The 24,400-nt window shown below is 38.3% G+C and overlaps 1 protein-coding gene across 4 annotated transcripts in view; it reads right to left on the minus strand.

Moving 5' to 3' along the window:
- LOC149163281 (F-box/kelch-repeat protein At5g15710-like) overlaps window positions 1-23,857 on the minus strand; it is a 115,808-nt gene extending 91,951 nt beyond the window's left edge. For 3 of the 4 annotated variants that reach the window (XR_016260608.1, XR_016260607.1, XR_016260609.1), the window contains exon 1: window positions 22,413-23,855. Coding sequence is in view for 1 of the 4 variants with exons in the window: in XM_089431669.1 (XP_089287795.1) it covers window positions 22,413-23,564 (1,152 nt within the window). In the remaining 3 variants the exon portion in view is untranslated. Of the gene's footprint in view, window positions 1-22,412 lie in introns of all 4 variants that reach the window. The other variant, XM_089431669.1, reaches the window with a different exon arrangement.
- Window positions 23,858-24,400: the final 543 nt, after the last annotated feature.

Consider the following 24,400-nt stretch of genomic DNA (forward strand, 5'->3'; position numbering starts at 1 on the left):
CTTCATAAGGCACTAGTCTCATACTTGAAAATCTAATCTAATCATTAATCTTGCTAAAATTTTGCCAAGTAGCTAAGCCACTCATTCATGTCTCCCAAGCGAGTTGGTTCCCAACCCATTTTCTTTCACCTCATTCCATAAGGACTATCCCCCATAGCCTGTTGTTTCGCGACAGCTAGAACGGAGTGGGCGGGGATCAAAGTAACAGCCCCCACCCTTAGCGGTTGTTTCAATCCTTGTACAATCCGGGCGACAACAGGACAAAGAATATATTATATAAGAATAATTGAATCCAAGTGAGATGATTACAAATGAGGGTGAGGGCCTGCTTAAATACCCTAGGCAGGTGCATCTTCATGAATGGTCGTGTCTTTAAGACATGTCTTTTCATTACTAATGACTATTTAGTTAACCTTATTATGACTATTATTGTTTACATTAATTTTATATTTTTATATAAATTATATTCATAACATTGTCTTCCTCTTCAAAAAGCTTTGTCCTCAATGCTTACTAATGAAAGGGCTTGATCTCTTTCCCCGTTTCGAATATATTCTCATCTCATAACTTTCATCTTTGTTGATACAAGATGATATGATCCTCTAAGTAATAAACAAAATTTTCGAACTAAGAATGGACCTGGCCATCCTAAATAATTTTTTTGTGGAATCTTTTGGTTACTACAAACTTGTGATGAACTGTTATCACTAGACTGAATTGTGCAAACTTCAATATTCTATGGAACATAAGTTTGTTGTCTATGTTCTAAGTGATACAAATTCGTAGATTGATTGAGATGTTTGTTCTTGTGATTCGGATGTAGATAAAGAGTTCTTTTGGTTTGTCTTTTTTTTATCATGTGTGTGGCAATACTCTGATTTACTTCAAGCGACAATGTTGTTGAGTTGGTTTCAAAACCTTCACTTGGGATGTGAATGTTCATCATTTGAAGTGCAACATCTAAGTGTGTCTTTTTTTCAACTAGCTTGTTTTCTTCTTGAGTTGTGATATTCACTAGATCGGTATTTATTCCTTTCTCTTCAACTTGGACCTCTACATTCGATGCTTCATTTTCGATAAGTTGTTGTACCTTGTTTTCCAATGACTTCTTGTCCTTCTTAAGCTTCTTAATTTGCGTCAAAGATGATCTTGTCAACTTCTCTTTGCATATTTTGTACTAGTTTTTTACCTTCTTGAAAAATTACTATTGAAATATCTTGTATGCCTTCTGGTGATAATGAATTTGGTTTGAATGTAACATCCTATAGAGTTATTTTTTTCTTTTGTATGAAAATGTCAAAAACTTATTTTTCGTATTTAGGATGAAGGACCCTAGAGTTTCCATCCAAGGTGAGCCCAAAACAATGTCATTATCATCAAAAAATAAGGTTTTCACAGTGAATTGCGAGATAAAAATATAATCCTCAATACTTAGTTGTAGATTGTTTATGTCGTATTGTTTGTCACTTGTGTCAACAAAATTCGTTTTAATTATATTCGATTCAGGAATCACTAATTGGTCAGCACATTTAGTACTAACATAATTACTATCTTCAGTGGGACTAATAGAGATTATAACATCTCTTCCTGCGAGTGATCCTTTGATTTTAAATAGTGTACTAACACATTTACTAAAGGTTTTAGGAAATCTTTCATTGTTGGTCTCCATTTTTCTTTTTTAGGATGAGCTTTAGGGTTTTAAAAATATTCCTCCTTTATACTTTCAAAAATATCCCTTATGACCTTAGAAATATAATAATTATTTCCTTTGATTTTATAAATAACTTCACAATGTCTCCCTTGGTAATCCTTAATACCTTTACAATTTTATTTTATTTTATTTTATTTTTAATTAAACCTTTGTGTGTCTTGGCATTTTTTCTCTCTTTTTCTTTTTTTAAATAAATATCCCTTTTTCTTTATACTTAACCTTCAAATATATATATATATATAGACTCTCCTTTTTTTACTATGCTCTTAATGTAGAAAGTCACCCAAAGAGTCGTGATTTTTCTTTCTCACACCCTCTTACCTTCACTTAATTTGAGTAAGCATGCAGTGGTATGTACAGTGGCCGAGCGGACAAAGGGATGACAGGAGAGTTCGATTAGTAGCGGGGGTGCATAATGGACAAAAAAAAGGGGGTCTGGTAATCCAATGAGAAATAGTAACTTTGACAGTAGTAGTAAACGATGGCGATTGTCGCAGAAGTAAGGTGATGGCAGCTAGCCGTGGCAGTGTGTTACAGGGGTCAAATTCGGCAATAGGGACTCCAGATTGTCGAATAGATAGCGGCTATGACAAGGGATGGTTCGACTACGGATGGTGGCAGCACTGTAAACTACATGAATGGTGGTACAGACACAACGGTGGGGTGTTGTCGTTTGTGAAAAAAATCGAGCGACAACTAAAGGAAGTGAGGACAAACAAGGCAGGGTGTCAGCTACAAAGGACCAATGGTTTGGTTGGCAGAACAAGGTCAATGGAGGAGCAGGAGCAGCACAAGGACTGCGTGTAATCGGGCAGTTGTCGGCAGCTACAGCAACGAACAGTGGCAAAGTCTACTCGAGTGGCGGTGGTGGTCTCTCGTGGCACGACAGTCGTCTATCGTGGCTACAATGGTTTCATACGGTGGCTGTCTTTGGCTACCAATGGATCTGGATGTCTTTGTGGCATGGGAGGGGTTATATATATATATATATATCTTTTTTTCTTTTTTTCTTTCTTAATGGCCAAAGGCTAACGGCGAAATGGAGAATCTTCAATCCTTGAGCGAAATGCTTCAAGTATACAACGACAAGGTTGACAGAAAGTTGATGATCATGGACCTGATCAGATTGGTTCTCTACAGCAGTTTAAGTGGCCAGAGGATCGAACAGCTCTGATACTAATGTAACGAACAAAGTTCGTATATGCAACGGAATACTCAGAATGTCTAGTATATAAGAATGTCCATCATGGGACGAATAATATATTATATAAGAATATTTGAATACAAGTGAGATGATTACAAATGAGGATGAGGGCCTACTTATATACCCTAGGCAGGTGTCTCTTCATGAATGTTCATGTCTTTAAGACATGCCTTTTCATTACTAATGACTATTTAGTTAACCTTATTATGATTATTATTGTTTACATTAATTTTATTATTTTTATATGAATTATAGTCATAACATTTTTCTATTTCTTCCTCTTTTCTCTCCTCATGTTCTATCCTCCTCTTTCTTTGTTTTGCTCTTCTTCTTTACTTTCTCAGTTGTCCTTGTCTTCTTAATCTATCATCCATCCGTATATATCTTTTCTCCAATCATTGTGAAAAAGCCACACTTTTCTAACCAACAATCTCTATCAATAACAGTTTTACCCAATTGCCTACTAGTCTCATCTCCTACTCTTTCTTCTTTCCTACATTCTCTTCTAATTTCGACCTCTTGTGTCTATAATTTTATCCAACAACTTGCTAAAATTGTCACCCCTCTTTGTTATTCTTGAAATTCACGAATAAAAGGGCTTTAAGAGAGTCTCCCCCTTTCATCTTTTCATTCCTCCATTTTTTTTCTTCTTCCTATGTGTTTCTCTTTTATTCTTCGTTCTCTTCATCTCTTCTACTCTCTTCCTTTTGTGAACACCTCTCTTTTTTAATTTCTATAAACACCCTCATTTATTAATTTCAACAACCCCCTAATTATCCAAACATCCACTACAAATAAAATTAAATGCCAAGAAAACCAAGCCCATCAACCATTTAAACATGATAGTGAAATCATGTGGGCTCTTACCTTGGGCCCATTAAGTTTAAAAATGTAAAGGAAAATGTTTGGAGGCAAGCATGCACTATCATCACTTTTGGGGGGCAAGATCGATGATTAAGAGGGACTGTTGCTACAAAATCTAGCAGGCCTAGTGCAAAGCCTCACTAGCAGAACTAGACCTTAGAGCAACAAGATAAACAGTTGCCATTGTCACTTCAACAACATTTATCCTGCTCTTTAGTGTTGCTTAACCACAAGGGAGGCTTCCCTAAAGGCTCACCTAAAGAGATTCAATAAGATGGATCAAGGTGATTGGTATGAGGTTTATAAGAGGGAATACAGTATTGGCGAAACCTAAAAGGCCTAAATATTCTATGCCAAAGTTCAAATACTCTATTCCTAGACCAATTAGGGTTGTTATAAGTTAGGGTTTTACAAGTTTTCAATGATAAGGCATGCAATGTCATATAACAGCCTAAAGAAAAGGTCTTTCAATGATTGATCAATAAAGGAGGCAAGACCTTCAAATAAATACCAAGGATCTAGAGCTTTAAATGGAGTTTTATGGCTGCAATTATGCATAAACAGAAAATAAATTATGACATCATCCCTAAATAAGAGGGTTCTAACATACAACAATGCTAGATTTTGCTTTTATATAATTATTAAGTGCAATTCCTACTTTAAGAACCATAAACATCAAACATTAATTTACTTTTAGCAATTTTTCACATAAAACCCTAGTCCTAACCCTAGGTATCTAGGAGAAAGAAAGAACAAGAAGAAATTTAATAAATAAGGAGGTTGATCAACACTTTAATGACTAGTGCCTTGTCCTAAAATGGGCTTAATGTAGTCTTCTAAGGTAAAGCACAACGAGAACAACCTTGTTGGAGTAAGGGGGGATGACTAGCATCCACTTTCATAGCCCTAGTGATTTTCCTTGTGAGGGGAGACCTTCAATTTAAGGGATGCACACACGGAGTTCTCTTAAAGGTTTCTATGAAACAATCATGCATGCTATGAAGGAGCAAGATTTCAACATAGATTTAGCATTTCAACATGGCACAAAATAGAAACCCTACTACACAAATACAATATACAAAATATAGAAAATAGGCATTAAACTTACAAAATTTTCTAAAAGAGAATTTTCAATCAATTATAGGAAAACATCTCCAAGCCAAAAACCATCTCCAAGAGAACTCACACCATGAAAAGATCACATTTTGGCCCACTATAGAGACAAAAGACTAATTCGCACCCCTTTGGAAGAGAAGAGTGAATGAATGTGTGATGATGAAAAGTGGAGTAAGGCTTCCTCTATTTATATGAGGACTAACTTACCTTATTTCCACTAATTTTACAAGCAAAGCCCTAAAACAAGTTTGCTTCAAGTGTTCAACAAGTGAGAAGTCACAAAATGACCTCATTATGGCTTAAAAACATAAATAATAAATGCCCAAATAGCCCACATATGCGGGAAAATAAGGTCCTCCACTATGACGCCATCCTCCATAAATGCCCAATATGCCACAAGCAAGTGACAAATGGATCATGAGTGCTACATACTCCCTCCAAAACTCAAGGTGCAATGGGTATGCCTCCAAAACCATGATGTCATCACTACTGTGCCCTACATCACCCTTCTAGGGGCAAAAGGGGTGACATGGCACCATCATGCTCAAGCATTGGGGTCTACAAGTGATGTGCAAGCCCTCCCCTATCATCTCAAGGATAACCAGTGATCATCCAGGCTCTAGAACAAGCAATGCCCATCAAACAGTATGAAGGCCAACTTAGGGGCGTTCTAGGTCCATTTGAGCACATCAATAAATCCAACCCCAAGCCATTAGTGGTTCAGCGTTTCAACATATGGGGGTACTCATGAGAGTCAAGTACCATGTGGAATCATCTCATAGTCCAAAGCTCATCTTTGGAGAAGCAACGCTACATCATCAAGGTCAAAATTGTTGACCTCCAAAGTGTTGTTGAATGAGATGAAAATCAATTCTCAAGGGATCTTTGTTGTTGTGTTAACAACACCAGACAAAACCCTCTCAAGATCAAGTGAAATCAGAAATCATTAGGGGCAACAACAATAAATGTATCATAATGGACCATACATAATGTTAAGGGCACAAAAATACTTCACACAAAACTCACCTTCAAATTTCTAACTAAATTAGGACATGTAAACAAGTTACCACTGGAACAAGATAACCTTGCTCACTGGAATTAACCACTTGAAGACAAATTTATGTGCTTAACAATACATATATTTATTATTCAATATTTAGATGATGGTTTACAAGTCCTTTGGCGGTTCTCCTTTATAGGAGTTGACTAGCCACAAGGGTTAAAGAACATGTCTTTTGACATAAGTGCCCTTTCATAATTAATGGGCAACTTAATTTAATTAATTTATTAATTATTAATATTGTTTTATTATATTTTAATATATATATATATATATATATATATATATATAAATTATGAATATTTTATTCATAACATTGCATCTCCCTTAAAATGCTTTGTCCTCAAAGCATAGGCAATGTTTCTGATAGCGAGTATGCCTTCAAGTTCTAATATGATCCTTCCTTCTTCGTCAATCTCAGGTATCTCTGATTGAGTTGTTTGATTTTGACCCAGTACCTTTTTGAGACTTGATACATGAAATGTGTTGTGGATTCGACAATGGTCTGGTAGCTTTAATCCATAAGCCATGCTACTTATTCTTTTTATTATTTGGTATGGTCCATAATACTTGGGAGATAACTTATTTTTCCCTTGTTGTTTTAATGATCACTATTTATAGGGTTGAAGTATGACGAAAACCCAATCTCTTTCTTCGAATTCTCTTTTTGTGTGGTGTTGGTTGGCTTGTTGCTTCACTCTATTGTGTGTCGTTGATAAATTTTCTTTTAACAAGTTAATAATTCTTTGGTTTTCTTCTAAGTGGTTCTTTACTGTTTGCACCTTAGAATTGTGCGACGCAAAATCCTTCCACTCGGGTGGTTCATAGCCATATAGGGCTTGGAATGGAGTCATTTTAGTTGAAGTATGATAGGTGGTATTGTACCACCATTCGGTCAGGTGTAGCCACTGAGACGATTTGTTTTGTTTGTTAGTGATGAAACAATGGAGATATGTTTCCAAACATTTATTTACAACTTCAGTTTGACCATTTGTCTGGGGGTGATAAGCCGAACTCATGTTGAGAGATATTCCTGCTTGGTGGCAGAAATCTTTCCAAAAATTGCCTTTAAATTTTGCGTCTCTATCACTGACAATAACCTTGGGAAAACCATGTAGTTTGTAAATGTTTTTACAAAACACTTCCGCAATTTGCTTGGTTGTGTCAGTTTTTTTGATTGCCATGAAGTGGGCATATTTGGTGAGTCTATCTACTACGACAAATATCTTGTCCTTGCCATCAGACATAGGTAGTCCTTCAATGAAATCCATCGAGATTTCCTCCCATTTTTTATTTGGAATATGTAACGGATGTAGTAAACCAGGAGTTGGAATATTTTCACTCTTATTTCTCTGACAAACATCACATTCAGTGACATACTTTTGGATTTCCTTACTCATACCTTTTAGTAGAATGATTGTCGAATGTTATAGTTGGTTTTGAAGAATCCAACATGCCCAACTGCAGGAGAACTGTGGGATTCTTTTAGAATTTTCATTCTAAATTTGGATTATGGGGTTAGATAAATTCTACCTTTGTACCATAATATGTCATTTTTCCATTCAAAGTTGGGATATTGACTGATATTTTCAATCATAGAACCACAGTCCAAATCCTTGCATACTCAGCTCGTATTTCGTCTAACCAGTCAGGAACAACTACCAAGACGGCATATGTTGTGTTGTCATCATATTTCCGTGAGAGTGCATCAGCTACGTCATTTTCCTTTCCCTTTTTGTGTAGTATTTCTAGGTCAAAGGCCGACAGTTTCTCCATCCATTTTGTTGTTTTGTTGATGATGTTTTTTTTTTGAAGTAGGAATTGAAGATTATTGTGATCGGTTCGAATTGAGAACTTACTTCTGAGTAAGTACTATAGCCATTTAGTTAATGCATATATGATGGCAAGCATCTCCTTTTGGTAAGTCGACTTTAAGCTTTCCTGTTTGTTAAGCTTCTACTTTCGAAGGCTATAAGATGGTAGTCTTGCATTAATACTGCTCCAATTCCAAATCCTGAAAAATCACATTTGACTACGAATGGTTTGGAGAAATCTGGAGTTCCAGTACCAGTGTGGTTGACATTACTTTTTTTAGATTCTTGAAGCATTCGTCTGCCTGGTTATTCCATTGGAAAGTGTTCTTTTTTAACAAGTCAGTCAATGGCGTAGTCAAATGTGCATAGTTCTTTATGAACCTTTTGTAATACCCAATTAAACCTAGAAAACATCTCAAATTTGATATGTTCTTGGGTTTTGGCCATTCTTTAATCACTTTAATTTTGTTGAGGCCCACTTTGACTCCTCTAGATATGACGTGTCCTAGGTATTGAACTTCCTTTTGCCCAAAGGTACATTTTGATAACTTGGATAAAATTGATTTTTCTTCAATACGTAAAGTATCCACTTTATATGCTTGAGGTGCTCCTTCCACGTTTTGTTGTAGATGAGGATATTGTCGAAGAAGACTAATACAAAGTTTCGCAAGTATGGGTGGAAGAGTTCGTTCATGGTTTCCTGGAAGGTAGTTGGTGCATTTGTTAAACCAAATGGCATTATCTTAAACTCATAGTGCCCTTCATGAGTTTTGAACGTAGTCTTCTCGACATCTTCTAATCTTACTCGAATTTGATAGTAGCCTGATCTCAAATCTAATTTTGAATAAATATTCAGCACCATGTTGTTCGTCTAGCATCTCATCAATGAATGGAATAGGAAATTTGTGTTTAATAGTAATTTTGTTTAATCCTCCATAATCTATACACAACCGGAAAGATCCATCCTTCTTGACTAATACTACTGGTGCAGCATATGGACTTTTGTTTCTCGTAAAGACTCCACACTCTAACAGATCTTGTATCAGTCTTTCTATTTATGTTTTATGATGATGGGGGTAGTGATATGGTTTTACATTTACCGATGTCGAATCTGGTTTGACTTCAATAATATGTTCAATTTTCCTTTCAGGCGGTAATTTCATCAACAATTCTTGAAATACCTTGTCATATTTCTAGATTAGGGATGTAACTTCAAACTGTTGGTGAATCCCTTCCATCGATAATAACTCTAATTGTTGGCATTTTGAGAAGAATACTAGAGCTCCCATGTGAATAAGCTTCTTCATTTGTTGAGAAGAAATGATTTGGGTAGGTGGGGCTTGGAATCCAAACAGCTTATACTTCCTCCCATTCATTTTACACTTAATGAATTGTTTTTGGTGATTTACAGAATACATCCCTAGTGTTTGCAACCACTGTACTCCTAAGACGACATCTACACCTCCTAAGGGGACTGCATAAAAATTGGACTCCATTTCGTATTGGTTTAGTAGCATTTTAACTTTATGGCACTTCCCTACTCCATCTGTTCGTTTCCCATCCGCCACCATAACTTTTAAATCTGCTACAGGATAGGCAAAAATGTTCAGCCTTTTTGCGACATTGACATCTATAAAATTGTGTGTACTTCCTGAATCTATTAACACAATAACATTATGCTTCTTAATATGTCCTTTAAGCTTTAATGTTTGTGATTGAGCTATCCCTATAATAGTTGTTAGAGAAATTCTTGGCATATTTTCTTCTTCTGGATTTGGATTAGGAGTCTTGTTTTCTTCATTGGTTTCTTCATCGGAGCTATTCTTTGAAGATTCCTCTTCTTGTTCTACTTCGCAGTTGTAAAGTTTTTGTGTAGTGCATCTGTGTCTTGGAGAATATTTATCTCCGCATGTCCAACATTTGCCATCTTTTTTTCTTTTGAAATTTGACTGTTGTTTTCCTCCTTCGCGCATTGGTGGTGGAATGTACTTACCGGTGTTTTCTAAAGACGACTTACCTTTTGAGTAGTTATTTGCTTTTTCATTACTAGCATATGGTGTTTTATGGAGCTTATATTTTCGCTCAATAACTATTGTTGCATGTCTAGCTTCTTCAATGGTTTTGGGTTTATATAGTTTTAATTATTCTCGAATATACTCTTTAAGCCCACATCTATACATTTTTAATGGTTCTTCATCAGAGAACCCTCTTTGTCTTATAGTTAATACTTTCCACTCGTGGGTGTATTCGTTTACAGATCCTTTTTGTTTGAGGTGAACGATTTTTCGTAAACATCGTCTCTTCTTTGTCATGGAACCTTTTGAGCAAGGCATCTACAAAAAATTTCCGATTGAACAAACGAGCCTCACATCGGTTGGACCACCATAAGAACAAATCATATGCTTCAACTTCCAGGTTGTTGGATGCGATCATGACCTTCTCTTGTTCACCTATTGGCGTGTTTGCTCTAAAGATGGAGTCTATTTTATTTACTCACATAATGGCGCCCTTATGATCCTTACCATCGTACTTAGGTAATTCCCTTCTAATTTCGTGGTAGTCTCTTTCGAGAAATTTTGTATAGTATTGTCTTCCTTGGAACTGTATATGGCATATTTGTGGGACTTCGTGCATTGATGGAAATTCTTGACTTGGGAAAACTTTGCCTTCCAGAGTATTGGGACTTTGTGGTGACTCTTGTGTGCTTAAGGGATTAAAAGGTTGATTGACTCCTCCCATAAATTGGCTCATCATGTTCTCTATTTTTTTATGTTAATTGCCATTTGGTCTTGAGTACTAATTATTCGCTCTTGGCCTTTTCCAAATTCCTCCTGCTTCTTTTCAACATTGTCAAGACGCGGGCACATTCTATCGATTTCCTCCTGAAATTTCCTTGAATTCGCATTGCCATTGCTACTCCCCATTTTGTTCTTATTTTTCTTAGTAGACCCAATTTTTTAATTTTTTTTGTTGATTAAATAATAATAATAATAATTATATTATTATAAACAAAAAAAATAAATAATTTAATTAATTTAATTATATAATTGATTACTTTATATTGTAACTATATGTAATATATAGTTATGATATATAATTTTTAATGGACTAAAACATACGATATGTCACACTATTTGACCGGAGCTTAACCGATTAGCCCACGGAACCAAACCAATAAAAAAAAAAGGTTGACGGGGATTATGTCGGGAGGGTGTCGACGTGATAGACAGCGTCGGGGGTTGGTAGCGTTATACGCCGAATATGGATGCGAAGCAGTGAGCGGTGTGGACGTGGACAGGGTCCGAGCAGGGAACAGTGGACCGAGATTGTACATGAACAGGTAAGACGGCAACAATTCGATAGTGGAGGGTTGTTTTTGGACAGGGTCGACGAGCGAAGGGGTTCGTTGTTGATTTGACGCAGCTCGAAAGGGGAGCGGGAGACCAGCGACGACATGCAGAGGTGCCAGCAGTTATGGTCACAGTGCAGTTGAGCAGTGACAGCGGTTGCAATACATGTAGATAGGAAATAATGTGCCAGAAGGAAATGCAAATGAAAGATGGAGAATGATGAATGTGCAGCAACAGCAGCCAAAGGTAACCTGCCTCTGATACCACAGGAACAAGATAACCTTGCTCACTGGAATTAACCACTTGAAGACACATTTATGTGCATAACAATACACATATTTATTATTCAATATTCAGATGATGGTTTACAAGTCCTTGGGCGGTTCTCCTTTATAGGAGTTGATTGGCCACAGGGGTTAAAGAACATGTCTTTTGACATAAATGCCCTTTTATTGTTAATGGGCAACTTAATTTAATTTATTTATTAATTATTAATATTTTTATTTAATTAATATATATATAATTTATGAATATTTTATTCATAACAACCTCACTTATATTAGGAATAGTTAGGTCAACAACCCTATTAGGTGTTTCCAGCCACCAAGGGGAAGTGACATATCCCGAGTTAGCCCATCAATCCATAGGTGTGTGTGATAATGATGGTTGCGGAGTGGAAAAGATTTCCAGGTAAGTGCCATAGCCATGAGACCAACTAATAAATGTCCAACATCCAAAGTTTATAGATGTAAGGAGGGAGCAATCGTGGAGGCATGAATTACCCCTTTCCTTACCCTATTTTTTCCACCCCTCTAGTGTGCCTTTTACTTTTTATGATTTGTCTTTATTGGATAAATAGCTTAGGAGTATAAGCTTGCTTTTGAAATTTTCCAATACCCCTTTAAGATGAGCCAATTTATCGCTCATCCAGGTTGAGACATACAAGAGTTTCCTTTTATAGATGAAGCATTAAATACTTGAGAAAACAGGTGATAGCTAATGACAGGGGTGGAGTTCATGCTAGGTTTCTTCCCATGCACTAAATAAATGTCCCAACCATCTTTTGCATTTTACATTTTCTTTCATTGTGGCTTTGTAAAATTGGCAACTAGGGCCAAACTCCATATGGGTCATCTTATTTATGACAGCTGGTATTTTTATTAGATTCCTCTCTTGGAGAGGTGGAGGTTTGATCTAAAGATCATCTAATTCTGACATGTACAAATGAAGATATGATTTTATTTATATTATGGACAAATTGTCAAGGTCGGCCAGCACACAAAACAAGGACACAAGCCCCTAATTCATCCTCAACGTTGCATATAAAAAGAAGGAGACCTCAAGTCATTTTCACCATCATCTCATCACACATATCTCTCTCTCCTCTTATGATTGGGCACACTATCTGAGGCAATCTTCTCTCTCTCCACACATGTGAACTAGGGTTTTTGTTTGCTACATTGACCAGCATTAACAGAGCTGTTGGGAGGCTGTTTGACTGTGTTGACCTGTTTTGACTTCGGTTTGGGTGAGGAATCTCAATCTAAGCAGGGCGCAATTCTGGGCATGAAAATCGAGGAGTTTTGACTAGTGTTGATCGTGGTTAGGGATGACCGCAGGTTGAAAGTTTGACCAGACTTTGACTGGGTGAAATTCAACTGTTTTGAGGGTTGTTTCATCTTGTTGTTTGGAGGTTGAAGTTGACTGAAGTTGACCGAATCTTTGAGGGTCAAATTTTCCCTATTGACCAACATTGACTTTTCTGGTTAGGGCTCTTTTGCTGCTGTTATAAATTATCAGAATTTGTAAATTGTACTATCTCTCTCTCTGCTGAACTATTGAAGACTAAAAGAAGATTTGATCAAGGGTTTCCCCACATTGGGGTTTGTCCCTGCCTGGTGCCACATCTTGTGTCCTCTTGTCTTAGCTTGTCTTCTATTGTTTATGTTTATGTTCTATCAGCATTTTACTTACATGTTTATGTGATTGCTAAACTGAAATTGATATTGGGCTCATAAAGAAATTGAAGTAAAATTGCTCTAAAGCATAGAACATACCATTGTTGCCTAAAATTAACATGGTATCAGAGTTGAGGTGAAGACAAAGCCCAAGCAAGAGTGAAAGAGCAATCACCAAAGACAGTTGGACAAGGACAAAAGACTCAATGGGTTCCTCATCCTACTTCTTGGCTGAAGACAAGCTCCATGATAAATCTGACTATCATGGATGGAAGATGTCTCTTGATTTGACCTTGGAAGAGAAGGAAGTGATGGATTATGTGCAGGGTAAAATCCCTAAGCCTCCTTCAAATGCACCGGCTGCTGCGAAGACCAAGTACAATAAGGCTGAAGTCAAAGCGAAGAAGATTATCAGGGATTCCATTAACAAGCATCTGGTGGCCTATATCTCCAAATTGAAGACCTTCAAGGAGATATACGACAGGTTGGTCGACATGTTCAAGGTTAGTAATGCTAATCAAATTCTCTTTCTCAAGAATAAGTTGAAGGATATTAAGAAGGGCAAGGACGAGGACATTCAATCCTATTTCTTGAGGATTATTGAGATCAAGAATGATCTACTCTCAATTAGAGAAGTCATTCCTGACAGGGAACTTACTCTCACCACCCTTGGAGGACTCCCACCTGAGTGGTATGTATTTAGAACCACTATACTCAACAATGATCGAATTCTAGGGTTTGAAGAATTGATGTTGAGATGCATTCAAGAAGAAACAAGAATGGTGGAGCAAGAAATTCCTTCTAATAGAAGCAACCCCACTGCATTCTCCGCTCATGCCAAAAGGAGGAATAATGCAAGGTCTAAAGGTCATTTCCATGGAAAGCCTGGATCTAAGGGAGGAAGGAAGGGTAGGTGCTTTGTTTGCAATAAGTTTGGCCACTATGCAAGGGAGTGTCCTAATAAAAGGGATACACCTCGAGATGATGACTATCATAACAACTCCAGGGGCAACTTCAACAACAACAACAACGATCAAAGGAATGGCAGGTCTAATGGCAAAGGAAAAAGGAATGTGAGACATAAAGGAAATGGTCGACCCTCCAAGAAATCAAGAAACTCCAGGTATGATGAATCCAATGTTGTTAACAATAAGCAAAAAGAGTATTATCTTATATCGGCCCTCTCCACTACCTCTCCTCCGGACGCTTCGGGAAATCGCCTGATTGATAGTGGTGCCTCAAGGCACTTCATCGAATACAAGGAAGCCCTCTCTAATCTGATAGAAAAGGAGACAAACTTGGAGATCATCCTTGGAGACGATGCCACCTATCCCGTTAAGGGAGTAGGGAATGTTACCCTTCAATTGAATCAAGGTAACACTATTCATTTGCAAGAACTACTATATGTACCTGATCTCAAGAAGAACATGGTGTCCATTTCAGCAATGGAAGATAAAGGATTCAAGGTGGCTTTTATCGATGAAAAGGTACTTGTTTGGAAAAGAAATTTCAAGGATGCTTTTACTCTTGGGTTCAGGGTTGACAGTTCATATCACGTTGGAGGAAGTCCATTGAGAGCCATGTCTTGCGACACATCTCTACAATCTGAACTATGGCACCGGAGGTTCGCCCATCTTCATTATAAGGCCCTACCCGATGTGAGACAGATGGTGACAGGTATGCCCGAGTTCAAAGTAGAGCATGAAGGTGTATGTCCGGGATGTGCCGAAGGAAAACTTACAAGGGGACCATTCCCCTCAAGTAATAGCAAGACCACAAACATATTGCAATTGATCCACTCCGACATATCTGGTATGATGCCCGTAAACTCCTTGGGAGGATACTTATATTATCTCACATTTGTGGATGACTATTCTCACAAGACCTGGATCTACTTCTTGAAGGAGGATGAAGTGCTCACCTGGTTCTGACATTTCAAAGCCTTGATCAAAAACCAATCCGGGAAGAAAATCAAGATATTGAAGACTGATAATGGGACCAAGTATGAATCAAAGGAATTCCAAGATTATTGGAGAGAAGATGACATTAAGAGGGAGACTACAACGCCATACACTCTCGAGTAGAATGGTGTCGCTGAAAGGAAGAATCACTCTATTGTAGACGTTGTTTGTGCCATACTTCATGATCAAGGCCTTCTGAAATTTCTATGGGGTGAAGCTGCAAATACCGTCGTGTATGTTCAAAATCGATGCCCTCATCAAGCATTGGACTCCAATACTCCCGAAGAAATGTTCACTAGTAAGAAACCCGATGTCTCTCATTTTAGAACTTTTGGAAGCCCCATATATTTTCATTTGCCAAAAGAGAAAAGAAGCAAATAGGGTGCATCTCGGAAGAAAGGAATCTTTGTGGACTATAGTGAAAATTCCAAGGGATATAGAATTTATGTCGTTGGTCAAAAGGAAGTTGAGATAAGTCATGATATCACCTTCGACGAAGATATGGCCCTCAGGAAGATCAACAACCTTCCTATCCTAACGAAGGACAAACAAACTGACACAGGAAATCAGGGTGAAAAAAGACGACGAAACAACACCAGATGTTGATGAACCTATGGATCTATTGGTCCACTCCCTCATGAGCCTTCCTCCTCCAAGAGGAGACCCTCATGGTTTAGGGAGATTCTTGAAGATGCTGAGAGGCACATTGAACCAAGGGGGAATTTCCATGAAACCAAGAAGCCGAACAGGTACCACGGATATTTGACCACCATGAGCACTCATTCAAAATGAGCCTTCATCATTCAAAGAAGTCGTGAAGCAACAAGTATGGAAGGATGCTATGAATGAAGAATACGAGTCAATTATGAAGAATGATGTTTGGGATGTGGTCCATAGACCCCAAGACAAATCGGTTGTCACTTCTAAGTGGCTCTACAAAATCAAGCATGGAGCTGATGGAAGTGCAAAAGAGTTCAAGGCTCGCTTTGTTGCTCAAGGATTCTCTCAAAAGGAAGGTGTAGAATACGATGAGATATTTGCACCTGATGCCAGATACTCCACCATCCCCTCGATCATAGCCCTTGCTACCTCACAAGGATGGAACCAACATCAGATGGATGTCAAGACCACCTTCTTGCATGGTTCAATCAAAGAGGAAGTCTATGTGGAACAACCCGAGGGGTTTGAAGTTCATGATTAGGAATCTCGTGTATGCAAGTTGAAGAAAGCTCTCTATGGATTGAAGCAAGCACCCCGAGCTTGGTATGAGAGGATCGATAGCTATCTAATGAAGTTGGGATTCACTAGAAGTGAAGCCGATCCGAACCTTTACTTTAAGTTTGAAAATGATAAACCTCTCATTCTGGTACTTTATGTGGATGACCTCTTTCTGACAAGTGCAGACCCTTTCATTCACAAATGTAAGAGGGAGTTGGCTTCTGAATTTGAAATTAAAGACCTAGGACCAATGCAATATTTCCTAGGGTTGGAGGTCTGGCAAAGCCAGGTGAAATTTTCCTCTCTCAAGGAAAATATGTTGTGAAGATATTGGAAAGATTTGGGATGGTGGACTGCAAGCCTGTGACTACTCCGATGGAACTTAATTTTAAGAAGTTATGTGGTAGTGCTGCTGGACCTGAATTGGGAAATGCTTATGAGTATCGTCAACTCATAGGAGCACTGATGTTCTTGGTGAACTCCCGTCCAGATATATGTTTTGCAGTTAACACATTCAGCCAATACATGGTTGAGCCTCATCATATACATTGGATTGCCGCCAAGAATCTTCTGAGATATCTTCGAGGCACAATCACTCATGGACTGAAATACACTGTCAAAAATGTGAGGTTGCATGGTTATTCTAATGTTGATTGGGCTGGCAGTGTGGTGCATCACAAGAGCACTTTTGGATGTTGTTTTTCTTTGGGTTATGCTTCGATATCCTGAATAAGCAGGAAGCAGAAATCGGTTGCCTTGAGCACCATCGAGGCCGAATACATAGCTACTAGTATGGCCTCTTGTGAAGCTGTTTGGTTGAGGAAGCTCTTCAGTGAGTTGTTTGGACATGTGCTGGATACCACCGTGATCCTCTACGACAACCAGAGTGGGATCCGATTATCAGAGAATCTCGTGTTTCATGATCACTCCAAGCATATAGATATCAAGTACCACTTTATCCAAGATATGGTACAACGAGGAGCAATAAGGCTCCATCACATTAGGACTAATGAGCAGGTCGTCGATATTCTGACAAAGCCCCTAGGGAAGGTCAAATTCTTAGCCTTCTGAGAACGACTTGGAGTCGTGGAGAGACCCTCTTATGAGGGTCCTGTATGAGATGGACATTGAGCTCTAGGAGCTCCGGGGGACTTGGGGTACTTCTTGGAGCGATGAGCAACCATAGGGTGAGTGGTTCAGCCTTGCCCTAATGGTTTACTGTGTACAGGGTGAGTGATTCATCCTTCCCTGTGATACCCCTTGGCGACATGTGAGCAGGACGAGTGGTTCATCCTTCTCCTGCCAAGACATCCTACCCATGCAGTCTGGTACTCATGGGAAGTACCTCTCATCTAGCTAATGAGTAGGGAAATGAGGATAGGGACCATAGTACTATTGATGGATGCATCGTGTACTACCGTACTCCCTATGCTAGGATGTCCGATATTGATCTGGGATCAATGGTAACTAACGTCGGATCAGTAAGAGTGGTATGAGACACTCTCTTTTGATTGAGACTAACTTCGGGTCAGTAGAGAATGGTATGATACATTCTCGATCACTTCTTCTTCTTCATAGCTCAGCAAAGCAAGACAGAGCAGTGCATGGATGGTAAAGATGGTACAAATTGGCAGACGAGTTAGTAGGTGGAGTTCTCCCTAGTTGAGAGGGAGTGTTAAAATTAGCAACTAGGGCCAAACTCCACATGGGTCATCTTATTTATGACAGCTAATATTTTTATTAGATTCCTCTCTTGGAGAGGTGTAGGATTGATCTAAAGATCATCTGATTCTGACATGTACAAATGAAGATATGAATTTATTTATATTATGGACAAATTGTCAAGGTCGGCCAGCAAGCAAAACAGGGACACAAGCCCCCAATTCATCCTCAACGTTGCATATAAAAAGAAGGAGACCTTAAGTCATTTTCACCATCATCTCATCACACATATCTCTCTCTCCTCTTGTGATTGGGCACACTATCCGAGGCAGTCTTCTCTCTCTCCACACGTGTGAACTAGGGTTTTTGTTTGTTGCCTTGACCGAACTACTAGGAGGTTGTTTGATTGCATTGACCGAGCTACTAGGAGGCTGTTTGATTGCATTGACTTGATGTGTTGACCTATTTTGACTTCATTTTGGGTGAGGAATCTCTATCTAAGCAAGCCGCAATTCTGGGCACGAAAATCGAGGAGTTTTGACTAGCATTGAATGTGGTTAGGGCTGACCGTAGGTTAACTGTTTGACCAAACTTTGACTGGGCAGAATTCAACTGTTTTGAGGGTTGTTTCATGTCGTTATTTGGAGGCCAAAGTTGACTGAAGTTGACCAAATCTTTGAGGGTCAAATCTACCCTGTTGACCAGCATTAACTTTTCTGGTTAGGGCTCTTTTGTTGCTGTTATAAATTATCAAAATTTGTAAATTGTACTCTCTCTCTCTACTGAACTATTGAAGAATAAAAGAAGATTTGATCAGGGGTTTCCCCACATTGGGGTTTGTCCCTAGCTGGTGCCACATCTTGTGTCATCTTGTCTTGGCTTGTCTTCTACTGTTTATGTTTATGTTCTATCAGCAATTTACTTACATGCTTATGTGATTGCTAAACTGAAATTGATATTGAGCTCATAAAGAAATTGAAGTAAAATTGCTCTAAAGCATAGAACATATCGTTGTTGCCTAAAATTAACACTTTCTATGATTTTACCTGTCTTTTCGCTGCATCAACCTCCTGGGCCAAGTTTCCAGGCCCAGACTTAAGATGTGGATGAAAGGTGCCAACCCCAATGACCACTAGCTTGAAGAATGAAGATGAATGGAAAGGGGGATGGAAAGTAGCAAGTATGGATTACCTTGGACATGCTACTTCAATCAATGCTTCCTTAGTAGTGCCCTTCCTAGAACCCTAAGGCCTCAAAGGAGGTCCCACTTGACTAGAGTCAAATACTAACTCCCTACTGTAGTAAGGGAACAAGAACATAGTCGAGATCAGTCAATTATCCATTTTTGCTTTGTGATCTATATTAACATGCCCATAACATTAAGTGAAAACACATGATTGCAAAAATGGTTGAAGTACCTCTTGATGGATGACGACCCACCTTCCTCTAAGAAGGAATGTCGGATGGAAGAGAAATCTGACCAGAACAATCAATCAAGAAGCATGGCATAATGTTATGTGCTGATCATATAGGGCTGCTAGTTGGCTGGCTATCCAAAGGGGAGAAATATTTTAGTCTATGGGTCATCCACTTTTCAATGGGTAACAGGGACTTTGGAGAGTAAGTGGGCTCAAGTACTTTAGGATCATAAATCTCAAGGGTAAGATTAATGCTAAGGGGGGGAGGTTGGAATTTGATGGAAAAATGTTTGTTGTTGATTATTTTGTTCATAAAATATGTTTAATATTCATTATTCTTTATATTTGTATATTTTTAATTAAATTGTTAAAATTTTGATGAGTGGAATGTTTTTTAAATCCGTAGTCTAAGTGTTAGACGTTTTTTTCCCTTTTTCCAGACACTTTTCTGGGTCAATTACGTCTGAAATCTAGCAAGGATTTCTTGGAATCATAAGTTTTAGCTATGTAATCCAAGGAATTCAAGTGTCTCAGAGGTTTTTCAGGACACTAAATCCATTTATATGATTATTGAATTCAGGCTTCTGTGATCCATATCAAGTTTTTGAGACATGTTTTCGGCAATAATCACATCATAATTCATAGGTTGACACGTTTCGAACCAGCAAGTGTGGTTCATCGTCAGGACAAGATGCATTTTATATATATAAAAATGCATTTTGAACAACTAAAATTCACGGTCTTAATAAAAATTATATCGCTGACAAACACTTCTAATAGTTAGACTGCTATTTTTTTAATTCCAATCCTAAAAGAAACTTAAACACAAAATAGGCGGATGTCACACTACAGCACATATACTCCAAAGTGCTTTAGCCTGTCACATCAGAGTGCCCAATCAACAGCTACAGAAACTCTGTGCATAGGCTAGGATGCTCCTGCGTTAGAGGAAAGGAGAAGAAAGAAAGGAATAGGAAGACAATCAAGAGAAGTCAACGTTCATAGTCGTCTAAATATTTTCTTTTTGAAAAAAAAATGAAGTATATTTTTTCCATAAGTTTTGTTTAAAAGTTGATAAAAAATTTAAAGAACGGTTGGAATTGTGTTTATCAATTACTGAGATTGTACAATACAAGTGTAATAAAGGTTTTTCAAGACACAGTCAAATTTTGTATTTTAATTGAAGTATATTTTTTCCATAAGTTTTGTTTAAAATTTGATAAAAAATTTAAAGAATGGTTGGAATTGTGTATATCAATTACTGAGATTGTACAATACAAGTGTAATAAAGGTTTGAATGATTGTACAATACAAGTGTAATAAAGGTTTTTCAAGACACAGTCAAATTTTGTATTCAAAAATACAAATTAAGTAATGGAAAATTACAATTTACTAACAATTATAGAATTGAATTTCAATGATAATTATTAGAAATTAATTTTAAAAATGAATATATAGAGTCTACACTTGTCTGATACTTGTTCATCTTAGTCCAAACCAGGTTTATAGCGATTCAAGCGATTCAAACAATTCAGGAAAGAAATCTGGTGGATTCAATTACTTGTATGTGGTGCTTGTGTCAATCCGTGTGTATTTGCTTTCTTTGCATTTGCTGTTTGCTCTGTTTAGTTTGCAGCCCTGTGAGAGGTAGGGCGCAGTCATCACTACTACCCAGATGAGTGGGAGGAAAGGGAGTAAAAAAATTGAAACTAGAATATTAGCAGTAATCAATTTTGAGTTTTAAAAAAAAAGGAGTAAAAAATTGAAACTAGAATATTATGTTAGCAGTAATGAATTTTGAGTGTAATTTTCTCACAACTCAAACTAGTTGTTGAAGTGAAATGAAAAAAGAATATATGCTGCATAAGATCTGGATTAAAGAGCTTTGCATAAGATATACCTTGTAGCCCATATTTATCAAGAGCTTGTCTATATAGTTTATCTAGTCACAAGTATCACAATTGTTTCTAACATTGGGATATCAAAATGGGACCTTGTTAATCTTGGGCTAGTTCTGGTTTCACTGCAATTTCTATCGCAGGAGAGTTTGTGGGTGCTTATTATTAAATCAACAACCCATTACATATCCCAATCGTCGCTCATCCAACTCAAAAGAGTGACAAATTAGATCGAAATGCATTCTTCGCATGTTTTGTCAGGGCAGGCATGCTAGACCCATGTCTGCATAACGCAAAGGGTTCAGAAAGGGCTATGCATCTCTCACAGTAGAATAAGAACTATACATTTCAAGTCATATTAGTTCCCAATCAGACCCAAAAAAGAGTCAATTGTAATCAGAAAAGCAAAAGATCATCGCATAAACATATGCCCAAATTAACACGAACAAATCTTTGCACGTTCTCACAAACAAAGTTATTAAGATTTTACCATGGCCTCACTATGCCACATCAACTATTGAAGATGTACCTTCCTTACTTTTCACATGTAATGTTACAATCCTAATGAACTGTGCCTATGGTTACGGAATTTTCAGATGCAAAATAATGGACAAAAAAAGTTCAGTAGCGAACATTTTGGACAGGCAACAACTGAACTCTTGATCGACCTTAATTATGAGGAACTAATGGTTGCTTTGGATATGTTCAAGGCTTGGCAACATACAATATGTGATATTCTAAAACTGCAGTCATTAATGTAGAGTTGCCTCAATGCTTCAAACTATGTTTTGATAAACTAGTAATAGGACCGGACTTCCAACTTATTCATTTTGTGCATGCACAAATGTGCAACATTAACTATCTGCCATGCATGGTGTCTATGAGCGTGTTTAACCCTGGGATTGCGCGTATGAAAGTACAAAATGCATACAACAGAACATGAGGGTTTGAACTGCAATTTTTCAAAATGTCACAGTTGAAATTGATAATAATGTAAGTTCAACTTTGGATATTTGTAACCATTGAACGTGCCCAGAAGAATATACAAGTTAAAAATGAAATGACCAAAAGTAGCATATGTTAAAGCCATTTTATTCATACATAATAAATGGCAGATAACTTTTACTCTTGTAACAACAAAACAAAATGGGACTTCATAAAATCAGGCTTCACCAAACCTTCATATCGGGCCTGGGTTTAAACGCCATGAGACGCGGATATCCGTCCCCTGCATCTATAGTGGGAAGCCAACTCCATGTATCTTCCTTTAAATTGTAAACGGCAAAATCCATACATTGGTACGATGTGAAGCACACGCAATCTTCCACTCCCACGCATTCAAACGAATGAAAAGAAGTCCTCTGAAAAACTTCACACAGTGATGGAGGCATCCGTGCAATCTCCTTCCAAGAGCAAGAGGAAGAATCGCTCTGAAACTCCCACAAAACAACCTCCATAATCTCAAACAAAGTGTACATAGACTTAGACATAGACCATACCCTCCTTGGGCCTACGCCCCCAGCAAGTAGAATCCGCGACCCGCAGATGAGCAGCTTAGGCCAGATGGCATTGCCATTAGCTAACTCTGGGAACGGTGTAAAAGTGGACGTTCCCTCTAGGATGCTGAAACCCAACACGCCCATCCCGTCTTCGCGGTCTAGGATTATCCAATAGAAGAAGCCATGGCAGAAAATAATCCCATGTGACAGATCAAACTTGTCCACAGTCTCGGGCAGGTATCGGACGATCCCCCAAGACTTCTCAGAAGAGTCGTAGATTTCCACTTGCAGTACATCATTCGAAGGCGACAAACCCACAGCCACCACTTTGTAGGTCTCTTGAGTATCCGCTTTCCAGCTCACAATGCCTCTGGTCATAAGGATCTTTATGGATGACATAGGGGGAAGCTGTAAAAATGTTTGAGTGAGAGGATTGCAGACAGTATTTCTGCCTTGAGGGATATCTACCAAGAACAAGCCTTGGGCCGATCCAAAGTACTGAATCTTTTCATCTCCCCGCGGAAGGAATGAAAGGGAGATGCAATTCTTCCATGTCCGTGTGAAAAAACTATATATCGAACAATTCACCGAACCACCCGTTTGGTTATTTTCTTTGCACAGAACCAGCCAAGGCTTCTTATTGGGAGGCGCCTCGGCCCATTTATTAGTTATGAATTTAGTGGATGAAAAGAGGGCATTCCACTCCTTGCAAACGCTGCGAGATCTGCAGAGGCATTCGAGTGGCAGAAACGCCAATATCTCTTCTCTGGTATTCTCAGGCAATTCATACCAGGCTGCCGAGGCTAAGCACTCCTTTTTCAGCTTCGCCATTCTTGCCTATCCACTCTAGTTGGGCCAACTCCACTTTCCGCAAATATTTATATAAAGCTATCAACGTCATATAAAGATGGTTCTTGACGCAAGAACATGGACCCTCATGACGTGACAATTGCAGCGCAAGGAAAGAAGTTCGAGCCTCCCGATCTCATTCCCGTCCGATGGCTGCGATCCATCCTTACACTTGGAACCTGCCTTTGTGCCACTCGTTGCTTTGCGTGTGGAACCTGCCTTTGTTCCATTCATTGCTCTGCGCGAAGATCTCTGGTGCGTTGGATCCACCATGGCACGTCTAAAGGCACGATCTTTTCCTAGGCATTTGTTCAATGCTTTTGTGTTTAAACGGATCAGTGTTGGCGCTGAAAAGAAGGAAAGAGGGTGAAAAAGGGCAAAGGAGCATTATTTTAGTGTCAGCCATTGCATTATATGATTAATTGAGAAGGTTTGGGATAAATAGTGAGGGAGGTATTTTGCTCATTTGGAAAAAGCCAAAAGAAGTGTGGGAGGAAAGAATATGTATTTTTTGTTTTTTGAAAAAGTGGAAACAGAAAAACATTTCATTTTAGAATGTGAAGCTTTCAAAAACGAAAGGGAAAGTTATGCAGATATGTTGGGAGCAAGATTTGTTGGGTGTGCTACTTTTGCAAAATTTTCTATGAAACATCTATAATAACCAACACAACCAATGAAACTGCGTACTTGTGTGACTGTTTTAGGTGTTGGGAAGTGCAGAATTACCTGTATCTTTGCTGGATCCATCCTGATTCCTTCAGCTGAGAGCAAATGTCCCAGAATGATTCCCTCTTCCATCATCATGTGACATTTCACTA

Source organism: Pinus tabuliformis, chromosome 5_1 (assembly GCF_031772625.1).
Source record: "Pinus tabuliformis cultivar Carrire ecotype Pingquan chromosome 5_1, CPIR1, whole genome shotgun sequence".
Classification (NCBI taxonomy): Eukaryota; Viridiplantae; Streptophyta; class Pinopsida; order Pinales; family Pinaceae; genus Pinus; species Pinus tabuliformis.